The 22,519-nt window shown below is 42.5% G+C and overlaps 1 protein-coding gene across 1 annotated transcript in view; it reads right to left on the bottom strand.

Moving 5' to 3' along the window:
- CPEB4 (cytoplasmic polyadenylation element binding protein 4) overlaps window positions 1–16,082 on the bottom strand; it is a 38,147-nt gene extending 22,065 nt beyond the window's left edge. The window contains exons 1-2 of the mRNA XM_009099302.4: window positions 13,276–16,082; window positions 4,437–4,518 (exon numbers count right to left, since the gene is read on the bottom strand). Of these exons, the coding sequence (XP_009097550.1) occupies window positions 4,437–4,518; window positions 13,276–14,397 (1,204 nt within the window). The 5' untranslated portion in view covers window positions 14,398–16,082. The remainder of the gene's footprint in view (window positions 1–4,436; window positions 4,519–13,275) is intronic.
- Between the last annotated feature and the right edge of the window lie 6,437 nt (window positions 16,083–22,519).

The following is a 22,519-nucleotide window of genomic DNA, read 5'->3' on the forward strand; positions in this document are numbered from 1 at the left end:
AATATTAGCTGCATTTGGAAAGAAAGTGGGTCCTTGCTTGTTAATATTTTAGAATATAGAATAGCAAAAGTTGTAATACTTCTACTTTAACCCACCTGAAATTAGTGGATTGCAACAGCAATGGGAACAGCTGATTTCAAATAAAATTCCCACAAAATTTCCCCCATCTCAGCTCCCTCAGCAAAGGCTGGGGTTCAGTGCTATTATACCCAGTTCTGCAATATTTTGACATAGTAAAACAATTGATTTTCCTCTGAATTAATAAGCACTCAGGTCTGCAAATGCCATCAGCCCTTCCTGGCATGAGAGGTAAAATTCAGGAAGATGCTGAGAATGAAACATTCACACAGTAACTCATCAACAGTTTCCAAAGAAAATGAAGGCAAACCTGAACAGCCTGAAAGGAAGGGTTTGTTCGTTTTATTTGAAGCTGGATACATTAAAAAATTGCAAATGAGTAACCCTTAGGTTCTGGCCAAGGAGATCAACCCCAAAGTCTGAGGTGCAACCACCACAGCAGCTATAAAAAAACCTCAGAGTCTATTATTTTTCATTTTAAAAGAGGTCAGATTTTGTCCTGGGCATATATAAAGGACCCTAAACTTCCCTAAAGACAACTGGGATTGACTCTCAGCAGGTTCTCATTAATATTCTGGATCACACAGAAAACCAAATGTCCCATTCTACTCCATTAATATAAATATCCTGCATAATCCATACAGCTTGAAAAAAAAATCAGTTCAGATTCCTATCCAGTATTCAAAAAAGCTCTCAAAACTATTTGGATCCCTTTCATCAAAGAACATTTTATAAGGTTTACATATTTTCTTCAATTTTGCCATTGTTTTCCAGGTTAATATCAAGGGGCTGATGATTTAAAAATACAGCTTGGTCTCTCTGCTTGCTCAGAGAAATCCTGAATGGTGCAACTTTGCAGCATTCTGGCTTTTCAAAATTAAAATTTAGGGCTGCTGTCCAACCTTACCCCGCTCCTAACCCTTTCCTTTTGTGCAGAAGTGTGCTCAGTTTTTCAGACTGTGTCACAGCCACAGGATTCCTGCAGACACTGAGCTGTTCACACCCAGATTTTACAGGAGTGCTTTGCAGTGCTGGAAGCAGATGTCCTGGCCTGCTGCTTTCATCTATCCCACCTTGCATCATTTCCAGGCAATAACCTGATATTCTGAACTGATGTATTGGATATTTCAGCAGCAAACCAGTCATAAAGCATTTAAAGACATTTCAGTGTCACTTAACAAGGAAATATTTAGTCAATCTACTGCTATTACAGTAATGCTCAAATTGCCATCTGGAAGACCCAGATTCAAAAATCAGCTCTGGATCCCAGGCTCAGCTCAGGGAGGCTGAGTTCATTGTAAAGAAGATGCAATTAAGTCTCCAGGGAAAGGTTTCTGCAGGCTGACATTGGCTGTGCAGCACGCAGCACACTCACTGGGCTGGATAAAAATAACATATTGAAATGGCAGCTGCTCAGCAAAGGAAGAGGATTTGAGCAGGGATAAAAATATACCTTAAAAGAAGGGGAGAAAATGGTAAAATGCCTACTCAAAACATTAAAGGTAATGCTGAGTGTACTGAATCACTCTAAGATTCACCTTTTAACCTCATGCAGAAAATATTATTTATTTCATACAGCAAGACAACCTAAGAATGTAATTATTAATGACCTAAACAAATCCAAGGCTAGCACAGCTTAATCACCTCAGTCACAAAGAACACACTATGGATGGACTTTGTTACATTTGGAAGAATTCCTACTTCTGATTTTATTACAGAATTCCCACCCTGCTGCTCTGAACATATCATTTATAGATGGAAATGATGTCCCAGAGACAGCAGGTTCCAAACTGTGACTGATGCCTATTACCCTGCCCATTCTCCCAGTTGTTTTGAAGGGGCATTTTACACAGTTCCTCTTTCTCTGGCAGTCCATGACAATATGAAGGGGGTGCTGTCAGTGTTACACACTAAACTCAAGCTGAGGCAGGATTAAAACTCTCACAAGATAGCAGTGAGACCTATTAGAACATCTGAATTATTTCCATGCCATTCTGAGCTTGCTCTCCACAGTATGTTTTATTACTGTCTTGCCCAGGCTATTTTTAAAGTCTCAAACCCAGAAGCTTTTCCTTTCTGAGAGTATCCAACTTTAGTTCAAAGCACTTGCATGCACTGATTAACCCATTTAAAATGCAAACTGAAAAACTTCTTATGGAGCTGCTGATTTAAATGCAGGTGTTTGAAACAGAAAACAAGATTTGAGCTGACAGCCATAATTTGTCCTATTTAAAGATTTCTATATCCGAGGTTTAAATAAGGATGGGGCAAGAAAAGAGAAAACATGAGACAGGATCTGTGCTAGCAGATGGAAAATAAACACAAAGGGCTCGTGACACCAGCTCCACTCCAGGCCTGATGTGGAATGTTTTGTCCCAGCAGTTTACAGTTTTTTTCCAGCTGTATCAGTTGGTTTAACTAAAGGTATTTCCTCTCCTTGCAGACCCCACCCTAGGCAGGGATGATCTCTGCAGTTAGCACGGCCCGGCGGATGCTGGGTTGAATAAAGATCCATTCCTTAAATACCCGACAGGAATTAAGTCACTGAGTGCTGTGCCAGAGCAGCACAGCCAAATTCAAGCACTGCAAACTTTTCTGGAAGCAAAGTTCATGTTCTTGCTGAGGAGATCCTTGAAAAATGAGGCTTCACAACAAAGAATTTTATGGAGAGTCACTTAAAAGTCTCATCCGGGCTTTGAGGCTTTTTTCTGTACAGTTATATAACTGTTAACTCTGAAACAGGATAATGCACAAGGAACCTAAGCAGTAACTGCCAGCCCAGGGCCTGACTGCTATCCCTGTGTCTCAGTCAGTGAGAGACAAGGCACACAGAACTTTGGAGAAGCCACAGATGACTTTGTAGAGGGGATTAACACTCAGGCTGAAGCAGGAATTAATGCGTGTCAGAACTATTTGTATTCCTTGCTGACATACTTATTCCATCACTCTTAAAACATGCTAAGCACTCAAAAAGAAATATTTCAACTGCAAAGAACCTTTTCAAAGCATTTGAACTAAACATCAAGCTGCTTTCAGAAGCACCCCTGCTTAGCTGCTGACCATAAATACATATGAAGCTGACATTGTTAAATTCAGATTTAAAGGGAGATTTTATTTGTCACCTTAGGCCAGATTTCAGAGCTGTAGCCTGGTTTGGGAGTGCCTGGCAGTTGGATAGAAGGTTTTGGGGCAAATCCCAGGTACTCAAGGAGGAACACGTTACTCTTGGTTCTATATGCAATTCTGGGGACATAGGATGTTGCCAGACAGAACATAAACCAAATAAAAGCTGTTAATACTTGTCATTAATAAAAACCCAGTCCCCATTGCATAAGGAGGGAAGGTATTTTGAGGTTTTAATTCATTTGGCATCACTTTTATCCACATCAGGCTCTCCCTGTCATTTCAGCAGAGAAATATTTTGTGGTGTTTCTCCCCACACTGAATTTCTGCACAGCTCTGGGGATGGGAAACTCGAGTTGCATTTCCAGACCACAGAGAAGGCAACAAACACAAGTTCTTGCCAGTTTATCAAAGGTTGGTCTTCTGAGCAAGAATCACTATTAAAACAAGTCAGATTTCATTACCACCACAAGCCTTGATATCAAAAGGAATTTACTTGCAGAAACCACAAGTGCAGGTTTGTTTTTTTTTAGTGGTCTCATGACTGGTAACAAAAGTGAGTGGTTAGATAAGAAGTGTGTGTGAGAATTTGACTACTCCACTCATACATGTAACCACTGAACTGCAATGGATTACTCATCCTACAGGACATGAAACTACAGCTCTCAATTGTTGACCATAAGCAGTTTTTATTCAGACAAAATTATGTGCAGACAATACTTTGAATACTTTGTAAGGTGAGGTATTTCCAAAGCACGACTACCTTTGCCAAAAAAACAAAAGGAAAAAAAGAGATAAATCCCAAATCACTTCAATCTCCCTTTTCCTTTCCCAATGGTTCCAAAAATGTAAAAAAAGACTAAATACTCTGTTTTTCTCAAAAGGACATGGATAAACCTTATTCTTTCCCAAGACAGAAAAAACTATGACTTCATCAAGAAAACCCTGTTAGGCAAAAAGTTACTTCTTGCTGAGCTGCACAGGATTCCTGAAGTTGATCAAAACCCCTGGGAAATAACAAGAAGTCAGCCTGTGTTTGTGTTCTGCACTGCTTGGGACAAGCAGAGACACCCTCAGTGCTCCTGTGCTGAAACTGCTTCATTCACACAACCAAAAAAAGCCATCAGGTGCACAAGAGAAATTCACTTTTCCTACCCAAAACTGCAGTCTCTTAGTCTCAGTAAGCCCCTCTCCCCAGCTGTTTGCTGCAGGAAATAGTCTCTGTCTAAATTTACCTTTCAGTGAATCATTTTCAGCCCTCATTATGTCAATTAGGGAGTTCTCCAGTGAGTGCATGTCAAAAGTCCTCGTGCGATCCTGCAAGGAAACACAAACGGAGCCAGCGTTAATCACGAGCACCTCAAACACAAAAATCTCCAATTTCTTCTACATAACCACAGCAGAATTAAGCAAAAACACTATACTAAAGGATAGAGAAATATAATAAATTTACTCTGATAGAGGAATATTAAAAATTACAATATTATTAAATATGAATCTGATCTATAATAATTTAATCATAACCAATGAAGTCTAACACCAACTATTTCTCCTTCCTATTAACCAAAGCCATCATTTTACACATGTCCAGGTCAGACTTTCTCAACCAAACAATAAATTCCACATAGTACAAATCTGATGTGATGGAAGCAAAACACAATGTAAAATACCCTGGCACTGCTTTAATGTCATTGGAAAATTCAAAGTAACTGAAATTTCTTGTAATTTCTGAAATCTTTACAGTAAGGTAAAAGTATAGTTAAAAGATTCCAAAAGAAGACAAAAATCACTCTAATTCCCAATATTATTCACATATCCACGCTTTCTGTGTATTTATACATTTGGACTTGGATAGAATTTTATACGATTACATTAATCCACCCTGATTTTAATTTTTTTCTGTCCAAGAAGCTCTCTACCATCAGCTTTAGAGATTTTATTTCATTCCTGTTCTAAGGAATCCCCTCTGAACTGAGCTCAAGCACTGGGAAGTTTCTGTTCAAACAAGAAAGAGAAATTTTGGACATTTTTGCTCTTGACTCCTTCTCCACAACTCTTGTTATTCCATCACTGACTGTGTTTTTTGTCCCTAACACTGGCTGTGAAGCTGAAATTTCTCCAAAGCACACAGATCCAGCTTGGAGTATTTTTAAAGGCAGTGGTGAGTTATAAAGTGCTTTATTTCAGTGCTGAAGCAGCAGTGATTGTGCATTGCAAGGGCTGTTCCTGATTTCACTGATCCCTCATTCTGGACTTTAAATACCTCAAACTATTCCAAGAGCAGGAACTCACCACCTCCTGATCCATTTCCAAGTTGTAAATTACATTCTGATCACTAAAAAATACCATTTTTCAATCGAATTTCCTGGTATTTTTCCTCTCTTCAGAACAGTTTATTACTGAGACAGAACAGGCCACGTATTCCAACCCGGATGTGCTGTGTCTCAAATAGCATTAAAAAGGCCAGAGTTTGGAACCAGTTCCTTTATTAAGTCTAGCAAATATCAAATTTGCTATAAAAAGCACAGCACTGCCCTGTCTCCCCACAGGATTGATTTCCGTGGTCATTTCTATTACAAGATAATTGAGGCACCTTAGAGAAAATACCAGGAACATTCAAATCCTTAAATTTTGTGCTTTTCTTTCATACATTTCCTACATTTTTCTGCCTGTCCTAGCAGATTTAATGTATTGGTTTGGCTTAAACATGGCTACTTCTTACCTATTTCAAACTATTTACATTAAAATCCCTTAGCAGCAGTGAGTACAAGCCCTCAGGTTTTGGATCCATTAGGATCCAACAGTTGAGTAACTCAGGAATGGATATTAAAAGACAACCTCTGCATTTCCAGCAGTCCTCAAAAAATGACCAAAAAAAGCCTAAAACACAGGTGGGAGCATTTACTGCAAAGCTGATGTCCCCCAGCAGCTTCTCCTTCCTGAATTCTTGTGTTAACCTCAAGCCCACCCCATGAACAGCTACAAAACTCGAATTTCACAAAGTGCAGAACCTCAGTAATTCCAAATCTTTGTGGAATTGTGGCACTTCACATTTCAGTTGTGTGAGAGACACAAAGGAAGTGACCCAGGCCAAGTAATTCCCAGTTTATTGAGCTGAGCACCTGAGCCTGAAGCAACTCTCTCCTCTCTAAAATATCTTTGTTATGTTGGCTGAGCTGGAGTAACAAAGGGCTTGCTGCAATGCTCATTTTTAATATTGAGAACAGAAAACTTAATCATTTGAAGGGAAAAATGGAATTGAACTGGTTGGCTCACAAGGAAGTGCATTCTCCAATGCAAGCTTTTGGTGCTGAGGAATTTATTTTCCTTTTCAAGTGAACCACAAGCTGTCCCTTGTCCCTAAGCTGCAAATCACACTGCAAACATTTTAAAACACAACCCTGCACAGTGAGACAAAAGATTGACTGCTGATATTTCCCTCCCAGAAAAAGGAGGAATGGCTGAAATTTGGGATAGATAAGGAAGACTCTTTACATCCACCCAGTGAAAAGATGTCAGGCCTAAATCAAGACCAGCCAAGGTGCCAAGCTCAGCTGGGTCACAGGTTTGCACAGTGCTTATTATTTAAAACAATCCATTTATTTAGTTGATTATTTGCCCTGACAGGCTGCACATTACTAGAGAAGGCCACTATTAGTAGTTTTGAGAATTTTTATACAAATTAAAGTCCTTTTTATAGTGAAGCTCCTTTGAAAACAGCCACACAGATTTCATCAGTCTTATCTTGCAAGACATTTTACCAGAACCACATCTGAAATATATCCATTTATTATGCACCTAAAGGAAAAATAAAGGCTGGTGGAGGTTAGTGGGAGTGGCCAAACCCCTGAAGGAATGTGTAACTCTGCATTTCATCCCAAAATCTCTAATCAAAAAATAGTTCCAATAATCTGTCTAAATAATAGCTAATCCAGCTAATAGCTCTAATAATTAATCCAAAAATAGCTCTAATAATCAAGATATTTATCACAAACTAGTAGCTAAATGTGAGCTTTTTTTAGATACATATTACTTATAAAGCACATAAACCACACTGAACTTAGGAAAAAAAAATATTTCCTTTAAAACATTTTGTGTAGAGAGAATTAATACCAATATGGTGATGGTTTTAATGAAGCAATTCACAAACTTACAGTGCTTTGGAGCTGGATTGCTGCTTTACACTTATTTATTGATAAAGAAAACATACAGGGGGGATGACTACCCTGGACTAAAGCAGAGTAGCCTGATATTATTTACCTGGGTTCCAAAAGAACTTGGCTTTACACAAGTTTGTTTAGGGTGTCTAAAATGTTGCTTTATCAGAGGGCTCAAAGGCCATACAGGTTTTTTTACCCTTGGGAAACAGAACTGAAGCATACAGACATCAGGTAAACACGAGGCCACAATAAAAACTTTAAAAAAGAAAACCCAAACAAACAAAACACAAAGCAAATTAAACAAACTAAAGCAAAAAAAAACAACCAAAAAGAAAGAAATCAACCTGCAGTCTTAATAGATGACTATGTTGAAAATTTCAGCCAACATCCCCGGAGAGATTCATTAAACAGAATTTGAAATAAGCAGAGCTGTTTGCACAATGTACAAGAGGTGACAGCCTGCAGATCTGGTGAAAAATGAGTTCTTGAGCCTGTAAATGTCTACAATAACAACAAACCATTTGTGAACTCTACCCTGGCCATCGCTGCCTACAAAACAATTAAATTCTAACCCCTATTCCAACTTTATTTTTAATTCCTATTTATATTTCATCCCTAAAAAAAAGTCACTTGGTGCATAACCTGTATGATACACACTGGGTCATCCTCCCATGCAAAAGAAATTCCATGGGAATTTTTCCTGCACAGGAAGATCATACTTTGAATTTTAAAAATCCCATACATTCATTGTCCTGCACATCAGAAAAATGCACATTTAATGTAACGATTAACTCTTTATAAAGTCACTATATTTAGTCTGCACCCACAGCATTACCATCATCTGAATAATTTAATTAAGATGCCAGAACCTGAGAGCACTTCCCAGAACAGGCCTCCCAGTGGTAAATCCCAAATTGCACCAAAAATCAAGGTTTGAACACTTGCTGGTAGCTAAGGCTGGGCCTGATCTCTTAAAATGAGGTTGATCTGAAGTCCAAGGCCTCAATAATAATGCAAAAGATGTCATTGCATTAAGCAATTCATTGCTCAGCATTTATGGAGTAGGTGTAGTTGTAAAAGTGGGCCTTGTTTTAAGACATTTAAATCTTTGTCCAACCAGAGCATTTGTGCAAATCTAAAACCTCACAGCTACATTTGTACCCTAATTACAGGAGAAGCCTGAAACTTCCTGAAACCCTGCTCCCATTTCCCACAACTCCAAAGCCACGTGTCTCAGGCCCAGGAGAGCCAGTATCACAAATTTATCATCATAAATACAAGTTCCACATTTCTCTTTCAATTGCAACACAAATTTGAACTGGATTTTGCTTCTGGGGAAGCTTCTCCTCCTTCCCAGCACCCTGCAAGTGCTGTATTCCAGCTCCCAGTCCAGTATCCAGTGAATTAAAGGCTTTGAATAAACAGGTTTTTCCTGAAAGGATGTTGCTGTATTCTGCCCAGATCATCTTTTATAGCTTCACCAGGGAACAACAAGAAAGAGCTGGAAAAACGAAGTGGCACGAAACACAAAGTTTAGTCCAACTTTTTAAGTGTTAGAAATGACAAACCTTTACTGGAAATGTTTGTAACATGTGTGATTCTATTTTAACTGCACATTAAGTTTATCATGCATCTTCCACAATGATTTTCCCCAATATCTTGCATTCTCACTCTTTGCTGGGCTGCAACTTTCAAAGCAAAATGTTAATAAGAGTACTCCTTTTAATCTTAGGAAAAAGACAAACATAATTCAAATAGCTTCTTAACAAAAGCTCTCTTTAAACAGAAACCCTGAGGTCAAAAACACCCAGGAGGGCCAAAGCCCAAGTATGAACGTCAGTAGTAAATTTATAAAACAAGAACAGTGTTAACTTCCACAGCACTTAACTTGTGCATGTCATACCACATTAGAGTGCTGCTAATCCCACAGATCAGTAGCTGTGGGGAACAGCACACAAAACACTAATTACTGCACAGCTGATGGAGTTACACAAAAATGGGGGAATGGGTTTAAAAACCCAGCTTCAAGGATTTGCTCTGTTTTCAAATGATGCCTTGAAATTATTGGGAATAATTGCTGTTGCTAGAATAAAAAAACATTAAATTCTGCAAAACAAATAAGCTCTTTTTATGCAGCCAACCATCGTGAGTTCTGAAAAGGTTCCTTAAACCCAAATATTAAAACAAAGAGGAAGGGTAAAGAAATTAATTTGCAAGATCCCTTCAAGAGGATAGTTTGGCAAACTCACTCAAGAGGCTATTTTTTTAATTCCAGCTCCCTGTGAATTTGTTTAATGCACTTATTAAATCAGGCCATTTCTATGGGCAAACAAATGCTGACGTAGAGGTCGGAATTCAAACACGTTTTGTAATCACGAATGTGTTTTCTCAAACATTCCATATCTGCCCGGGGGAAGAGCAAGTCTCCCTGGCACAGGCCCTGGCTGGATTTGGAAGGGGTTATATACCTGGAAACCAGCCACTGGGGAAGAAAGGAAAAAACATTTTGAGCAAGTGGATACAATGAGCTGCTCTCATGTACAAAATTCTTTGAAACGGGCAGTTATTTTCGAGCCTGATTCTGGGAAGAAACACAAATTCCTTTTAAGCATTTTTACAGAAAGCTGAGCACTATTGCTTCACTTGCTTGTGCCTTCAGAGAGCCATTTAAAAAAACATCATCACGCACTGAAGATGAGATCTGGAAAGCTGGAAATGCCTATCAAAGCAAGATTTATGCATTGCATAACAGGCAGGATGTTCCACTCATGAGGAAGTGCAAGTACACAGCCAAAGGAAAGCCAAAACAATCTTGAAGGCAGCGCTGCCGTGAAACGCAATTACTGAGCACCAAGTTTGTCAGGGCTGCTGGGAGGGAAGGACAAGGAATTATTCTTAAAAATCACTAACTTGGTAAGGTGCCACAGTCACACTCAAAGCATTTTCATATATTAATTCTCATGCAAGGCTGTGAGAGCCAAAAGACTTTGTTTTTTGCTTTTTAATTTGAATTCAGGAACCATTTTTTCATTTGGAGACCATTTCCTTTTCAAACGAACACACAAAGAACAATGGCTTTTCTCTTTTCAAAAGATCTTTGAAGGGGGGAGCCTGCCCAGTGGCTAAAGCACAACATCAAAACTTAATTTCATTAACAGATCTGGTTAAGTCTTCTCTGACCTTGCTGCCAGTTCCATTCCTGCAAGAGGTTCCTCCAGACAGTGTCGTGTGGGAATTGCAGGAGACAGGATTCCAAATGCAAACCACTTAGAGCAGAGAGCACAGGGTTTGCGTGCAGCTCTCAGTGCCAAGGCAAGGCATCATCAAATTGCAAGGTTATCAAACTGATCACCACAGTATTTTCCTTTCATCTGCACCATTTGGAGCACCCATTTCATCCCATGGGATGGGCAGGGATGTTTGAAGGGAGCAGGAGTTCACGTCAGTGGCTTACAGGGAAATTATGTGATGCCATCCTCTCCACAGAGGAAAAGAGCTCTTAGTCCTGGTCACCCCAAGATTTCCATCAAAACACAGCCAGAATCCTGTGTGCCACCAGGCTCTGGAATAGACACAACCTCTGAGGAAAAGAAAAAAGAAAGCGATCCCCAAATATTTGCAATTGCTGGTTTACATTTTGCCTTCTAAAGAAACTCATTTTCACTAGATTGCAGCACCACTTGTTAATGATTTAAGCAGCAAAACATAAATATTAAATGAAAGGGATTGTTGTATCAAATTACTCCATTATGTTGCTGCAGCAAAGACAGCTTTCAATTATTTCCTAAACAGGAATCTAAGAAGATTCCAGTAACAAAATAGCCTTGTCCAGCACATGATTGCATCAGCAAGGATACTTCAGGGGCAGAGAGGGAGAGAAAGAGAGAGAGAGAGATGCATGAACACAAATATGTAATAAGCAAAATTCTGCTTTGAGTCAGGAATAGAATCAGCATAGTCAAGGAAAAAAAAAAAAAGACATCAAAGGTCAAATTTTACATCATTTGTTTCCAGTGATTCAAAAATTCACTGTGCTTTTAACTCTCAGCTAAAGTGACCAAAAGAGCAAAAGATTTTCCACAAAAAAAAAAAAAAAAAAAAAAAAAAAGTTGTCCAAGATGGCTTCAAAATTAATCAGCATCTTTCTAGGGCTGCAGTGCTGAAGTCCTGCCCTGCTGCCCTGCCCTTTTCCTCACAGAAGTGATGGTTACAGAGAGCACTTCCCTCCACACTTTCCTTTTCTTGGCATGAAGGAGTGTCAGACTTGGTCTTGACATGTACAGCTTCATCAGAGTGTTTATGTAAACAGACACCAACATGCTACACCAAAGTGATTTCTTTACCATGATCAAACTACGTGTGTCTGCTATTCTGTGTCTGGAACACCATCCAGAAGTCAAGGTTGACTTTGCCAGTTTCCTGAAATTTCCTTGATGCCAATCCAAGCACATTGCTCTGCCTGTGTATATATTTGGGGCTTACACACAGCAGCAAGGACACACTTGATCTCATTCTGTCACTCTCAACATCAGCTACGTGTCAGGGTACAGAGTGAATCAAACCGTGAGCCAAGGCTCGCTGCAGTGAGGCTGAAAAAAGACCAGCTCCAGCTGGGTCCCTTTTTCTAATGGTTTCACTGGATAAATTGAGTATGCTGGACACAGCTTCATTATATTCATTATAAATCCTGACATTAAAATTAATTATTACTCTGCTTTCTAAATTTGGAAGGGCTCTACCTGATAGTGAACCAGTCAGTAGCACTGCAGTAGAAAAAAAAGGCTCTGAAGGAAAGTTATTGCCAGCAGCTGCTGTGCTGTCAGCAGGGCCTGCACACCACCAAAACCCTGCAGTCTGCAAAGAACCCAACTATCCCCACATCCACAAAGTCACTGTTAAATGTATTTCTGTTTCTTTCCATCACGAGACACATTGCACAGTTTGTATCTTTGAAATTGTATTTAAGTAGGTCACCCCGGTTCTTGCAGCACGGCAAGAAATACTGCAATCACGTTGAGAATTTTACTTTTGCCCTCATTTGAAGAGCTTGAAAAACAACCCTGGAAATGTAAAAGAACTCTTGGGTCTTTTAATTCACCCTAAAGGAGTTTACAAAAGGCACACACACATAAAAGCTGGGTTTAACTGGTGGTCAGATGAAAAGAAGGGGACTTCTGGTGTAATTCCTACTGCAAATTAGGTTCAACATTATACAGTTCCTTTCAAATTCATAACAAGTCAGCCCAGAAGGACAGGCTGAGCTGCCAGACAACCTGCCTCCTGCCAGGAGAAGGCCACAGCAAAATATAGGAGACCACCAACTGATCTCATCCACATCTATTTTTAGTGCTGATTTAATGGCCTGTAACCAAAATTTGCTGCCATTCCTGAGGAGAGCAAACTGCACTGATTACCATTATTTGTAGAAAGCAAAGTTTCCCCCAAAAATGCTACTAAAATTATGTTGCACTGCAAGCCCATGTGATACTGTAAAACCAAATAAAATCACTCCATACTTTTCCTCAGATGTGGTACATTGCTGAATGCCTTCAAAGGCCTCAGATCTCTCATACTCCACCAGGCACTTTTTTTTCCTTTTTCCTCTTTGTTGAAATACTTGTCAGTGAATTTCTCCATTGGCTATTTCTGCATGTAAGTGTTATGCTGAAGCAAAGTGGCCAATACAGATGGCTGGTGTGCAACAGATATTTATGACCATCACTGTTAAAAAAAACCCCATGAATCACAGCTTGGAGGATCATTCCCACTAGGACATTTTGAGTTAGCCATATGGTTTTTTTCAGTTGCAAGCACAGAAATCCTACAACCAGGGCATTTTAATGCTCTTTGGGGAGGTTTGGTTTTTTGTCTTTTTTTCTTTTTTTTTTTTATGGATACAACAGAGAGCGCTCACCTGAAAAGGAAAAATGTTGTCAGCTCTGTTCAAGCTGTCATCCATCCAGGATTTGGGAGCAAAGGCTGAGCTGGGTCGTGCATACTTCTGCAGCTGGATATGATTACTTGCAAAATTCTTCTTTAAGGGCGAGATGGAGTTCAAGGGGGTGATCCCTCCGTTCAGTCCCCGGCGGTGGTCTCGGCCCTGGGACCCTCCCCAGCCGCCGTAGCCGCCGCCGCCGGGGCTCCAGGAGGACGGGGTGGGCGATGGGCTTTGGTAGCTGCTCCACGGAGAAGGTGGCTTGTTAAGATTATTGGCCAAATGAGGCAACTGATTAAAAGCAGCATTTCTGTGTGTGAATGGAGGTGGGTGAGGACTTGCAGGAGACCTCCTCTGTTGCTGATGCTGATTGTGATGATGCTGGAAATGGGGGTGATGAGGGTGGTGCTGAGAGAGGGGTCCGATCTGGGGGGAAAAGCTACCACCAAAGCCAGGGCTGACGTGATGGGGGAAATTCTGAAACAGCAGAGCACCATTATTAGCTGAGGCAGTAGGGACCCCTCCCTGGTGGAAAAAACTTGCATCTTCATTGATTATTGTAGAAGAAGAAGGAGCAATAGCTGCAGACCAGTTACTAAAACCAGTCAGAGAAGATGCGGTGGATGTCAAGGGCTGTGTCGAAGTACCGAGCCCCGAAGCCTCTTGGTAATCGAATCCTGTTAAAACCGGCGATTCTATTCTTATTTTCTCCTTCCCATTGCCATTCTCTGAAGAATTATCGCCCTGGTTTTCTTCAGTTTTAGCTTTCTCGGGTTCAGAGAGCATGCCTGCTTCCTGACTTTGACCAGGGGAGAGCTGCTGTTTTTCTAGGGACTCTTGCTTTTCCTGTTGCTGAGTTTTAGATTTTTCTGACCCCAGAATCTCATCCTGAATATTATGGGCAGCTGGAGCAGGAAAGAGCCAAGCTGACCCAGCACTACTGCCATTGGCAGCTGTGTTATTATTTATAAAAGCAGCAGGGCTGGGGGTTGCATTTTGATGATGGTGTGGAGGCTGCAGATGTGGATGAAATCTGACTGGAAAAGCTGACTTATTTCCAGTGTTGTTTTGCACTAACACTCCAAACCCGTAATCCCCCATTTATTATATTTAGGGTTTGAATCCTCCCTGTAAGAACAAGTTGATGTTTAGTGTTTAGCTTGTCCTCTTGTGAGGCAAGATTAGCAAGTATCCTGGTTTTCGCTAGATATTCCAGTGTCTCCCTCCACGCTAATTATTTCAGATTTGGATAAAGATGTTTAATTTTTTTTCTTTTTTTCTTTTCTTTTTGCAAAAGATAGATCTCTTCAACTATTTCAACGTGTCAATTTGTGTCCGTTTCCTTCCTTTGGTCAGGAGGAAGGGAAAAATAAATCTTTGGTTCACAAAATAAGAGGTTTCCTTTTTCTAAAGGAAATGCACAGCAATGAGAGAATAAGCTTCTGGGAAATAAGGATAAAGAGATTCTAACTATCCTGTTTTTTTCCTCCTCAGCAGCCTTGACTCGCCCATAAATGAGTTAAGAGGGAAGGAAAAAAAAAAATACAATGACGTCTGGTCCCTCAACCCCTTGGCAGCAAAAAATAGATTTAAATCTGGAATAATTTAATACATCTCTATAATCTAATATATATTTGTGTCCTGTTCAAAAAGAGTCTTTGCTGTGGACAAGGGAAAAATTTACCTCAGGATCTCAGCATTCAGAAGGGTGAAGAATGGGGGAGTGAGTTGCAAAAGAGGCTTTATCCCGTGCTGCTGGGTTTAACCTATTATATTTAGCAATAATATACACCGTGTGTGTGCGTGTGTGGTTGTTTAAAGGGGTAAGATCTTATCTCAGGAAATCAGTATTCTCTGTGTGTTGGGTGGGGAGTGAGTTGTGCAGGAGAAGGGTGGATTCTTGATGCTGCTCCTTCTGGGCTGGGTTTCTGAGCTCGCCAGACTCGCTTCTTATTTATGATCCAATATTTGCGTGTCCTTCATATGAGTCCTGACTGTCCGCGAAGGAAGGTTTTCATCTCAGAAATCAGCGTTCACCGTTCGGGAAAGGGAAGGGAGGGGACAGCGAGTTGTGCAGGAGGAAGGGGAAGGAGGTTTTTTTCTCGCTCTCTGCTGTCGAGAGGGTGTTTTGTGGTGCGGGGCTCGCCTCCTTCCCCGGGAATCGCGGCTCCCTCAGCCCAGCGAGCCCCCGGAATGCGCTCCCTCCTCAGGCACTCGGCATCCAGCGGGGCCGGGCTGTGGGTGCCCCGCGCGTCCCCCGCCCTCGCTCGAGCCGGGCAAGGCAGGAGGGGTTTTACCTCAGCAGCGCAGCAGCCTCCGGCAGGGAGGGGAAGGCGCGGCCGGCCGGGCTCCTCTCTCCCCCATGGAAGGTGTTTAAGCGGCTCTCCCGGGTCGCCCGGCGGGGTCGGGGCAGGCTCTGTCTCGGAGCGCAGCGCTCGGGGCTCCGGCGGCGGCTCGGGGCGCTCCCTGCCCTGCGGCGGCTCGGCTGGGCTGCGGCCGGGCCGTGCCCCTCATGTACCGGCCGCACCGGGGGGGTCTCCGCGGGCTCGATGCTGCGGGGAGCTGGAAGGACGAGGCGATCGACAGCTTTCGGTAGCCGGCGACGTGTCCCCGGCGCGCAGCCCCCGCTGCCGCCACCTCGTTTTGCGTCTTTTTCCGTGTGTTTTTTCTGCCGCCTTCCCCGCCCCCCACCCCCCCGGCGGCCGCCGCAGCCGGTGCCTCGCTGGTCCCCGCGCGGCCGCTGCCCAGCCCGTGCCGCCCGGACCGAGCGGCCGCACCAAATGACAACCAGCTGGCGGGGGCCGCGCGGCGCTTCCGGGGCGGTGGCGGCCGCGCCCCCGGCCCGCCCCCGGCACCGGCTCCGGCTCCGCCCGGCGCCGCGCCGCCATCTTTGGTGCGGGCAGGGACTCCCCGGCAGCGGCGGCCGCCCTGGGGCTGGGCGCGCACTGCTCGCGGCGCCGCCGCCATCTTAGGTGTGGGCGGGAGGTCAGGCGGATGCCGGCGGCGCCGCCATCTTGGAGTGAGGAGCGCGGCGGCCGCCATGTTTGTGCAGGGCAGGGCGTCACCTGTCACTGTCGGAGCCCGGTGCCACAGACAGCGGCCGCGCTCGGCAGCGACCCGTCAAGAGCTTCTCATTGCACCCCCTGCCATGGCAGGGACACCTTCCGCCGTCCCAGGTTGCTCCGAGCCCCGTCCAACGCGACCTTGGACACCTCCAGGGATGGGGCAGCCACAGCTTCTCTGGGCAGCCTGTGCCAGGGCCTCACCACCCTCACAGGAAAGAATTTCGTCCATACGTGCAACCTAAGTAGTTCAAGGGCAAGCATCAAAAAGTCTGTTCACTACAGATCTGGTTTATGCACTACTTCATTTTGGGGATGGGCGCTGTATTTGCGCACCGACAGATGAGAGCGTTCAAATGAAAATACAGTTTAAAATGTAATATCAAAATATAGTGACATCAAAATAACTATATGTAGGTTCACCATTAAAAAAATCAAATTTAAAAGGAAACATGCAGAGACATTTCCTCAAAAGTTTTCTCTTAGTAGAGGGCTGTTTTTGCTCCAAGACTTCTTCTCAGACACAACTGTAATTTGGAGGATACTTTTACCAAACCAAGTATTTCCCAACAATTTTATTAAATAAACCTTTTTCTTCACGATCACAGACACCTGGTTTCTATGTGTGAAAACGGCCTTGTTTACATACAGTGAAAACATCATTGTGAAAATGCGATGGCTGGCTTATAATTTCCCCTTTTGTTTACTGTTTGGAAATTCTGTGAGCTCATCTGATAGTGGGCATTATTTTCCTCTGCATTTTTCTAGTGATAATGTTGTTATCATCATCTTATGGCTCAGGGTTAACAGGCACTTCTGTCCAGATGCCACGGAGCTGGCTCCAGCAGCAGATTGCTGTTCCACGAATACTTTGAGAAAGACAAAGTCTATGGCCTTTATTTAATTTCAAGCACACCCTTGCAGTGCATTAGGGTAGATGCAGATGCACTGGAGTGATACGAGCAGAATTTCTAAAATCTGACTTGAATCACTTTGCCTGACAAACATCGTTTGCTGAAACCATAGGAGGTTCAAGGGCCAGGGCTGTGATGGTTCAGCTGCCCAGCAGGATTTGTGGCTGTTTCTTCAACCTCGTTGACAAAAAATGTCTGACCAAGATGCAGGGATTGCAGGCATTATTTACGAAGAAGAATAAATTACTGAAGAAAGTCAGGGTTGTCTATAAATAAGTGGATTTAACCACCTGTGAGGAAATTCTCACTGTAGTGGCTGGATGATGTAAAGAAAGTCTCAAAGAATACAGAGGAACGACAGTGTCACAGAATCTCAGATGGTTTGTGTTGAAAGAGACTTAAAGATCATCCAGTTCCAACCCCTGCCATAGCAGGGACACCTTCCAGTAGACCAGGTTGCTCCAGTTTTTTAAATCACTCAAGCTGTAAGCTCAAATCCCTGTAGAGTCAAATTAACCCCTTTATCACAGTGATTTTGCAGTAGCTTATGCCATGACCTAACTTTTGGACAAAATTTGAAACATAAGATTCAAATAACTAGAAAGCCTTCATTACAACAGTAAATATTCAAGACTTTTGAAATGGGAAGGAAAGGGGAGAGTTCTCTCAGTAGCATTTGCTCACACACACTGGTGAGATTCATGCCCGAATTTTCTGCCACATTCTCCAAATTGGTCCCTGCAGCTCAGTCCTGACGTATCCAACACTTTTCACCTGCAAGAGGTTTCAGTCTGAATGACACTTGAAGTACTTTAAGTCATCACAGTACCTTTTGCTAATCACCATCAGCATCTAATGGATTCATTTCTGGAAGCACTTTAACTCTTCTGGGCTCCTTGGAGGAGAGGATTCCTCTGGCCACTCCAGCTGCCATCATTAGGCAGTTTAGCTGACGACTGCCAATGGCTCTGTGCTCTACCCAGGCTCCCCTCAGCACCAATCTCCAGGATCACAAACCCCTTAACAACCTCTTCACTGCGAGACTAAACCCCAAGTGGGAACGTATTGCTCTCCTCTGAGGATTAGATTTCTTAGCCTGTTTTTATTCTGCCACTCTTGCTGTGAATGTCACATAATAAATGCTTGACTGTGACTCAGGTCACAGGAAAAACTGAGTGTGGCTGAACTGGTGTAGAGACATCCATGAGCTTGCTTTTGCTCAGTCAGAAACAATCATAGAATCACAGAATCACCAGGTTGGACGAGACCTTCAAGATCTTTGAGTCCAACCCAGCCCCAACACCCCAACTAAACCCTGGCACCCAGTGCCACATCCAGGCTTTGTTAAACACACCCAGGGATGGGGACTCCACCACCTCCCTGGGCAGCCATTCCAGAACTTTATCACCCTTTCTGTAAAAAACTTCTTCCCGATATCCAACCTGTATTTCCCTTGGTGCAGCTTGAGACTGTGTGCTCTGGTTCTGTCAGTGCTGCTGGAGAAAGAGCCCAGCCAGCCCCAGCTGAGCACAGGCACCTTTCAGGAGCTGTAGAGAGTGATAAGGTCACCCTGAGGTCTGTGGTTTGCTCAGCCTTTCAGTGCCCCGCGTCCAGTGAAACACAGCACAGGGGAACATCTTCAGTTTTGTCAGGTGTACTCAAAAGGCCGTGTGCCTCACAAGAGGTGGATTTCTAATGATAATTTAGGAGGATAAGCTCACAGATAAACTGAACCTGAAAGTGAGTGGGATCCCCAGGAAGCAGCTCTCCAGCTCAGTCACACGGCTCATCCTGGCAGAGCAGATGTGCCATTTGTGATACGCTCCCAGTGTTATCAAATCAAGGTCCCATTGAGTGAAGAAGTGAAAGGACTTGCAGAGCTGAGAAGGAACTCCTTGTGAAAATGCCTTGCCAGCAACCCTCTCTTATTTAAATCAAAGCACTGCCAGCTCTCAGGCATCTGCTGGTTGCAGCTGTCACGGTGTCATCCGGAGGGAAAGGTGAGCCCTCGGTGACTCAACACCCGAACATCAAACACTGACACTGCTCGCGCTGCAGAAACATCAGATTGCTGCATCTGTTTCACACTGTTGGTGGGGAAACACAGAATGCCAGTCTCATTTAAGTCATCTTCTGCCTTAGAAGAAAAGGAGCAGAAAGAGGATAAGAACCTCTTTTCTAAAAGCAAAATTATTAGCTGTTTCTTATGTCTCAAAAACCGCAACTGATATTTTCTCGAATGTCAAAAGACCTATTAGGATGTTCAGATCTCCAGTTTTATACTAAACATTGTTGCTGTATCTTGCCTACCCAACAGCATATTAACACAGTTCAGTAAATCAAATTTAAAGTCAAAATTAACCCTATACTTACAGCACAGGGATTTTAGGAAGAGTGTATATTAAAATTCAAAGGGATTGTTTATGGGGTTGTTAGTCACTCAGATATTCCTCTACATTCCTTTAGGTCTGGTCTATCATTGAAGACACAGGACTTGCTCACATTCAATGGTAATAAAAGCAGCCAACAGACCTGAAAAGCTGCATCAACATTTTATCCTAAACAATTGCTCCAGGAAGGCTGAACTAAAAACCCCAGGCAAGCTGTCAGTAGCTAATATTAGCCTACACATACAGAAAACTTTTTAATTCCAGAGCAATTTCCAAAGGCTGCAGAAAATGTTCTCTAGACTGCAGAGAAACCCAACAGTTCATTTTTGTGCTGATGCAGCTGCAACTGCTGTTTGCTAGATCCTATCTCAGCTTGGTCATTGCAATATCAAAGTATGATTTTATAAACCTTTTAACTCTTGTGTAAAGCACATTATACATGCTAACGGCTTCATTTGACTAAGCTGGCTTCGTCATTTTGCTGCAGCTGGGTGAAGGTACTATATATTGATATACCCTCATATGTTAAGCAACCCTTTAATGGAATACATTGCCTTGGAGTCTTTAGTTTTTATGAAAAAAATCCTTGTCACTGCCCAGAGAATTATTTTGTGTGCAGTAATTATGTAATATTAATGAACAGTATTACATACAACTATTTTCTAGCCCTATTCTTTGTATGGCATGTACTTTAGAATGACCTGACACTGCAAAAATGCCTCTAGCTTCCATGGCTCATGTAAAATACAATAAATACATAAATAATTGAGAAGAGGAAATAGGTAGTGTTGCAAAGGCTGTGGTTTTCTTACCACTGCACTTCAAAATCCGTCAATGTGACCTTTACAAATGTGCTTTTCTTCTCTCATTTAAGAATTCTTCCTTGAGCTGGACAAAAAAAAGTCCACACAGACAGAGAGTTTCAAATTTGAAAACTCTCTTTGTAATCTTATTTCTGAAATGTCGAAGGAAAGAAGCACCCAGGGGATGAGCTAGGACAGCGTGTTCAGGGACACCACCAGAGGCACATGGAGAGCCATGGCCATCCAGTGAATTCCATGGGAAGGAAGCTGTTTATCCCTTGGAGACTAAGCTTCTCAGTCTCTTGGGGTTTGGAAGTTTCCCCCCCCCCACTTCTCAAATAAATAACTGCTTATTTAATTCCTCTTAATAAAGGAGGAATGCAGGGTTGTGTCATGGGCCAATTCGTCAGGGTTTGCAAAGTACGCTGGTGCCGAGGATAATTTTTACTGCAACTCGGTGACACCTTCATTTCTCAAAGTAAGATTTCATAGCCTGCTCATTTACAAAGTGGGCTAGTGCCTTTGGGTATTTGGGAAGGGCAAAAAGACAAATTGAAAAGCATCAAATCATTTAATTTCAAAGTGCATTAAGCGCACGCCTTCCAATTTTCTGACTAAAATGTTCGTTGGCTTTTTCCAAAGAGGTTTATATTCAGGGCACAGAAATAGTTTGTGGATTTGAGATTCCTGAAATACTTAACAACGTTATTCAGGGGAAGAAAACACAGGCTTCTTGTCCTAAAAAACCCAGATTCACGTGCAAAGTGTTAATGAACCCAAGTGACAGCTTAAGAATAAAAATAGCATAACCCTCCCTTCCACCCAAATGGTAGCTAATCAAACATTTTCTAGAGCAGAATTTCTGACTAGTCTGGTATATAATAATAAAAAACAAGCAAAAAGAACAATATTAGGAGTCCAATTCGGAGAGATCAAAATGAGGTTGGCCTTGTTTTCCACCTGGGAGCCAGAGTACCTCCAGCCCCTGGATCTCCTTTCTCCTTTTGGAGCATTGCTTGCTGGAATTTGTAGTCTCCAGGCTGCATCTCCATTATTAAACAGGAGAGCAGTGGTAATCTGCTCCATTTCAGGCAAATTAAGTGCAGCTCTTTGGCTCCTGGCACATTCCCAACGCGGCCCTGTGATGAGCATAATTCCACAAAATCCATAAGATTCAGAGCCCATGGCTTCCACTGTTCCCCTCCCCGTGCCTTGCAGGTGATGGGAGGTCCTTTGCTGGGGTCCTTGAAGGGGACAAAGGTATTCTGGATGAGTTTAATGAATATTGGGTTTCTGTGTGCTGAGGGGAGCAGTTCAGGAGAGACTTCAGTTTTCCCTTGGAGTTCCTTACCTGATGGGTTTCGTGTCACATTTCTGCTGGTGAGGGAAGGGGGGATGTTGCATATTCAGTGTTTCCCTCCTCGTGCCTTGCAGGGGGAACAGGGTGTGTTTCCTCAGAATAGAATGAACTCGTGCTTTCCAATTTTTCCCCATGTTAGGAAATAGGTCCTGTCTCATTACTGGTGACAGCACATATTGGTAGGTCATAGAGCAAAGGGAGAGCCTTGCGTAGAACAGCTGGGGCCCAGAGCCAGAAATCTCATTAAAGTAAGCTGCTGCTATTTCCAGCCTGTAATAGAGCTTTGGAGCTTGATTATATTCAGTGAAAGCAGGTCATTACAAACACACTGCTTTTTGCATATTATCTAAATTGAAATAATAATATGTTCTCTCCTTTCATGTGCTATATTGATAAATCCCAACTTATGAATGAAACATGTTGATTAGTTAGTTAAAAATAATTAGTTCCATATTATGCCTCCAAGTTTAAGGCTTGATTAGTGCAAACAAATAACTTTTCTTGATAATAAGTCATTTACAGAGTATTCTCTTAAGTGGAGCACACAGGCATAAAAATAATCTGCAGCAGTAAATTGTGTTATTTGTTCTCTCTTTCCTCTTTGACTTCAATTGTAGCAGTGCTTTTAGAACTTGAGAGACACAATTTCTATATGCAGATTCTGATCTCAACAGCAACTGCTGCAGTGCTGCTC

The sequence above is a fragment of the Serinus canaria genome, chromosome 13 (genome assembly GCF_022539315.1).
Source record: "Serinus canaria isolate serCan28SL12 chromosome 13, serCan2020, whole genome shotgun sequence".
In the NCBI taxonomy this organism is placed as follows: Eukaryota; Metazoa; Chordata; class Aves; order Passeriformes; family Fringillidae; genus Serinus; species Serinus canaria.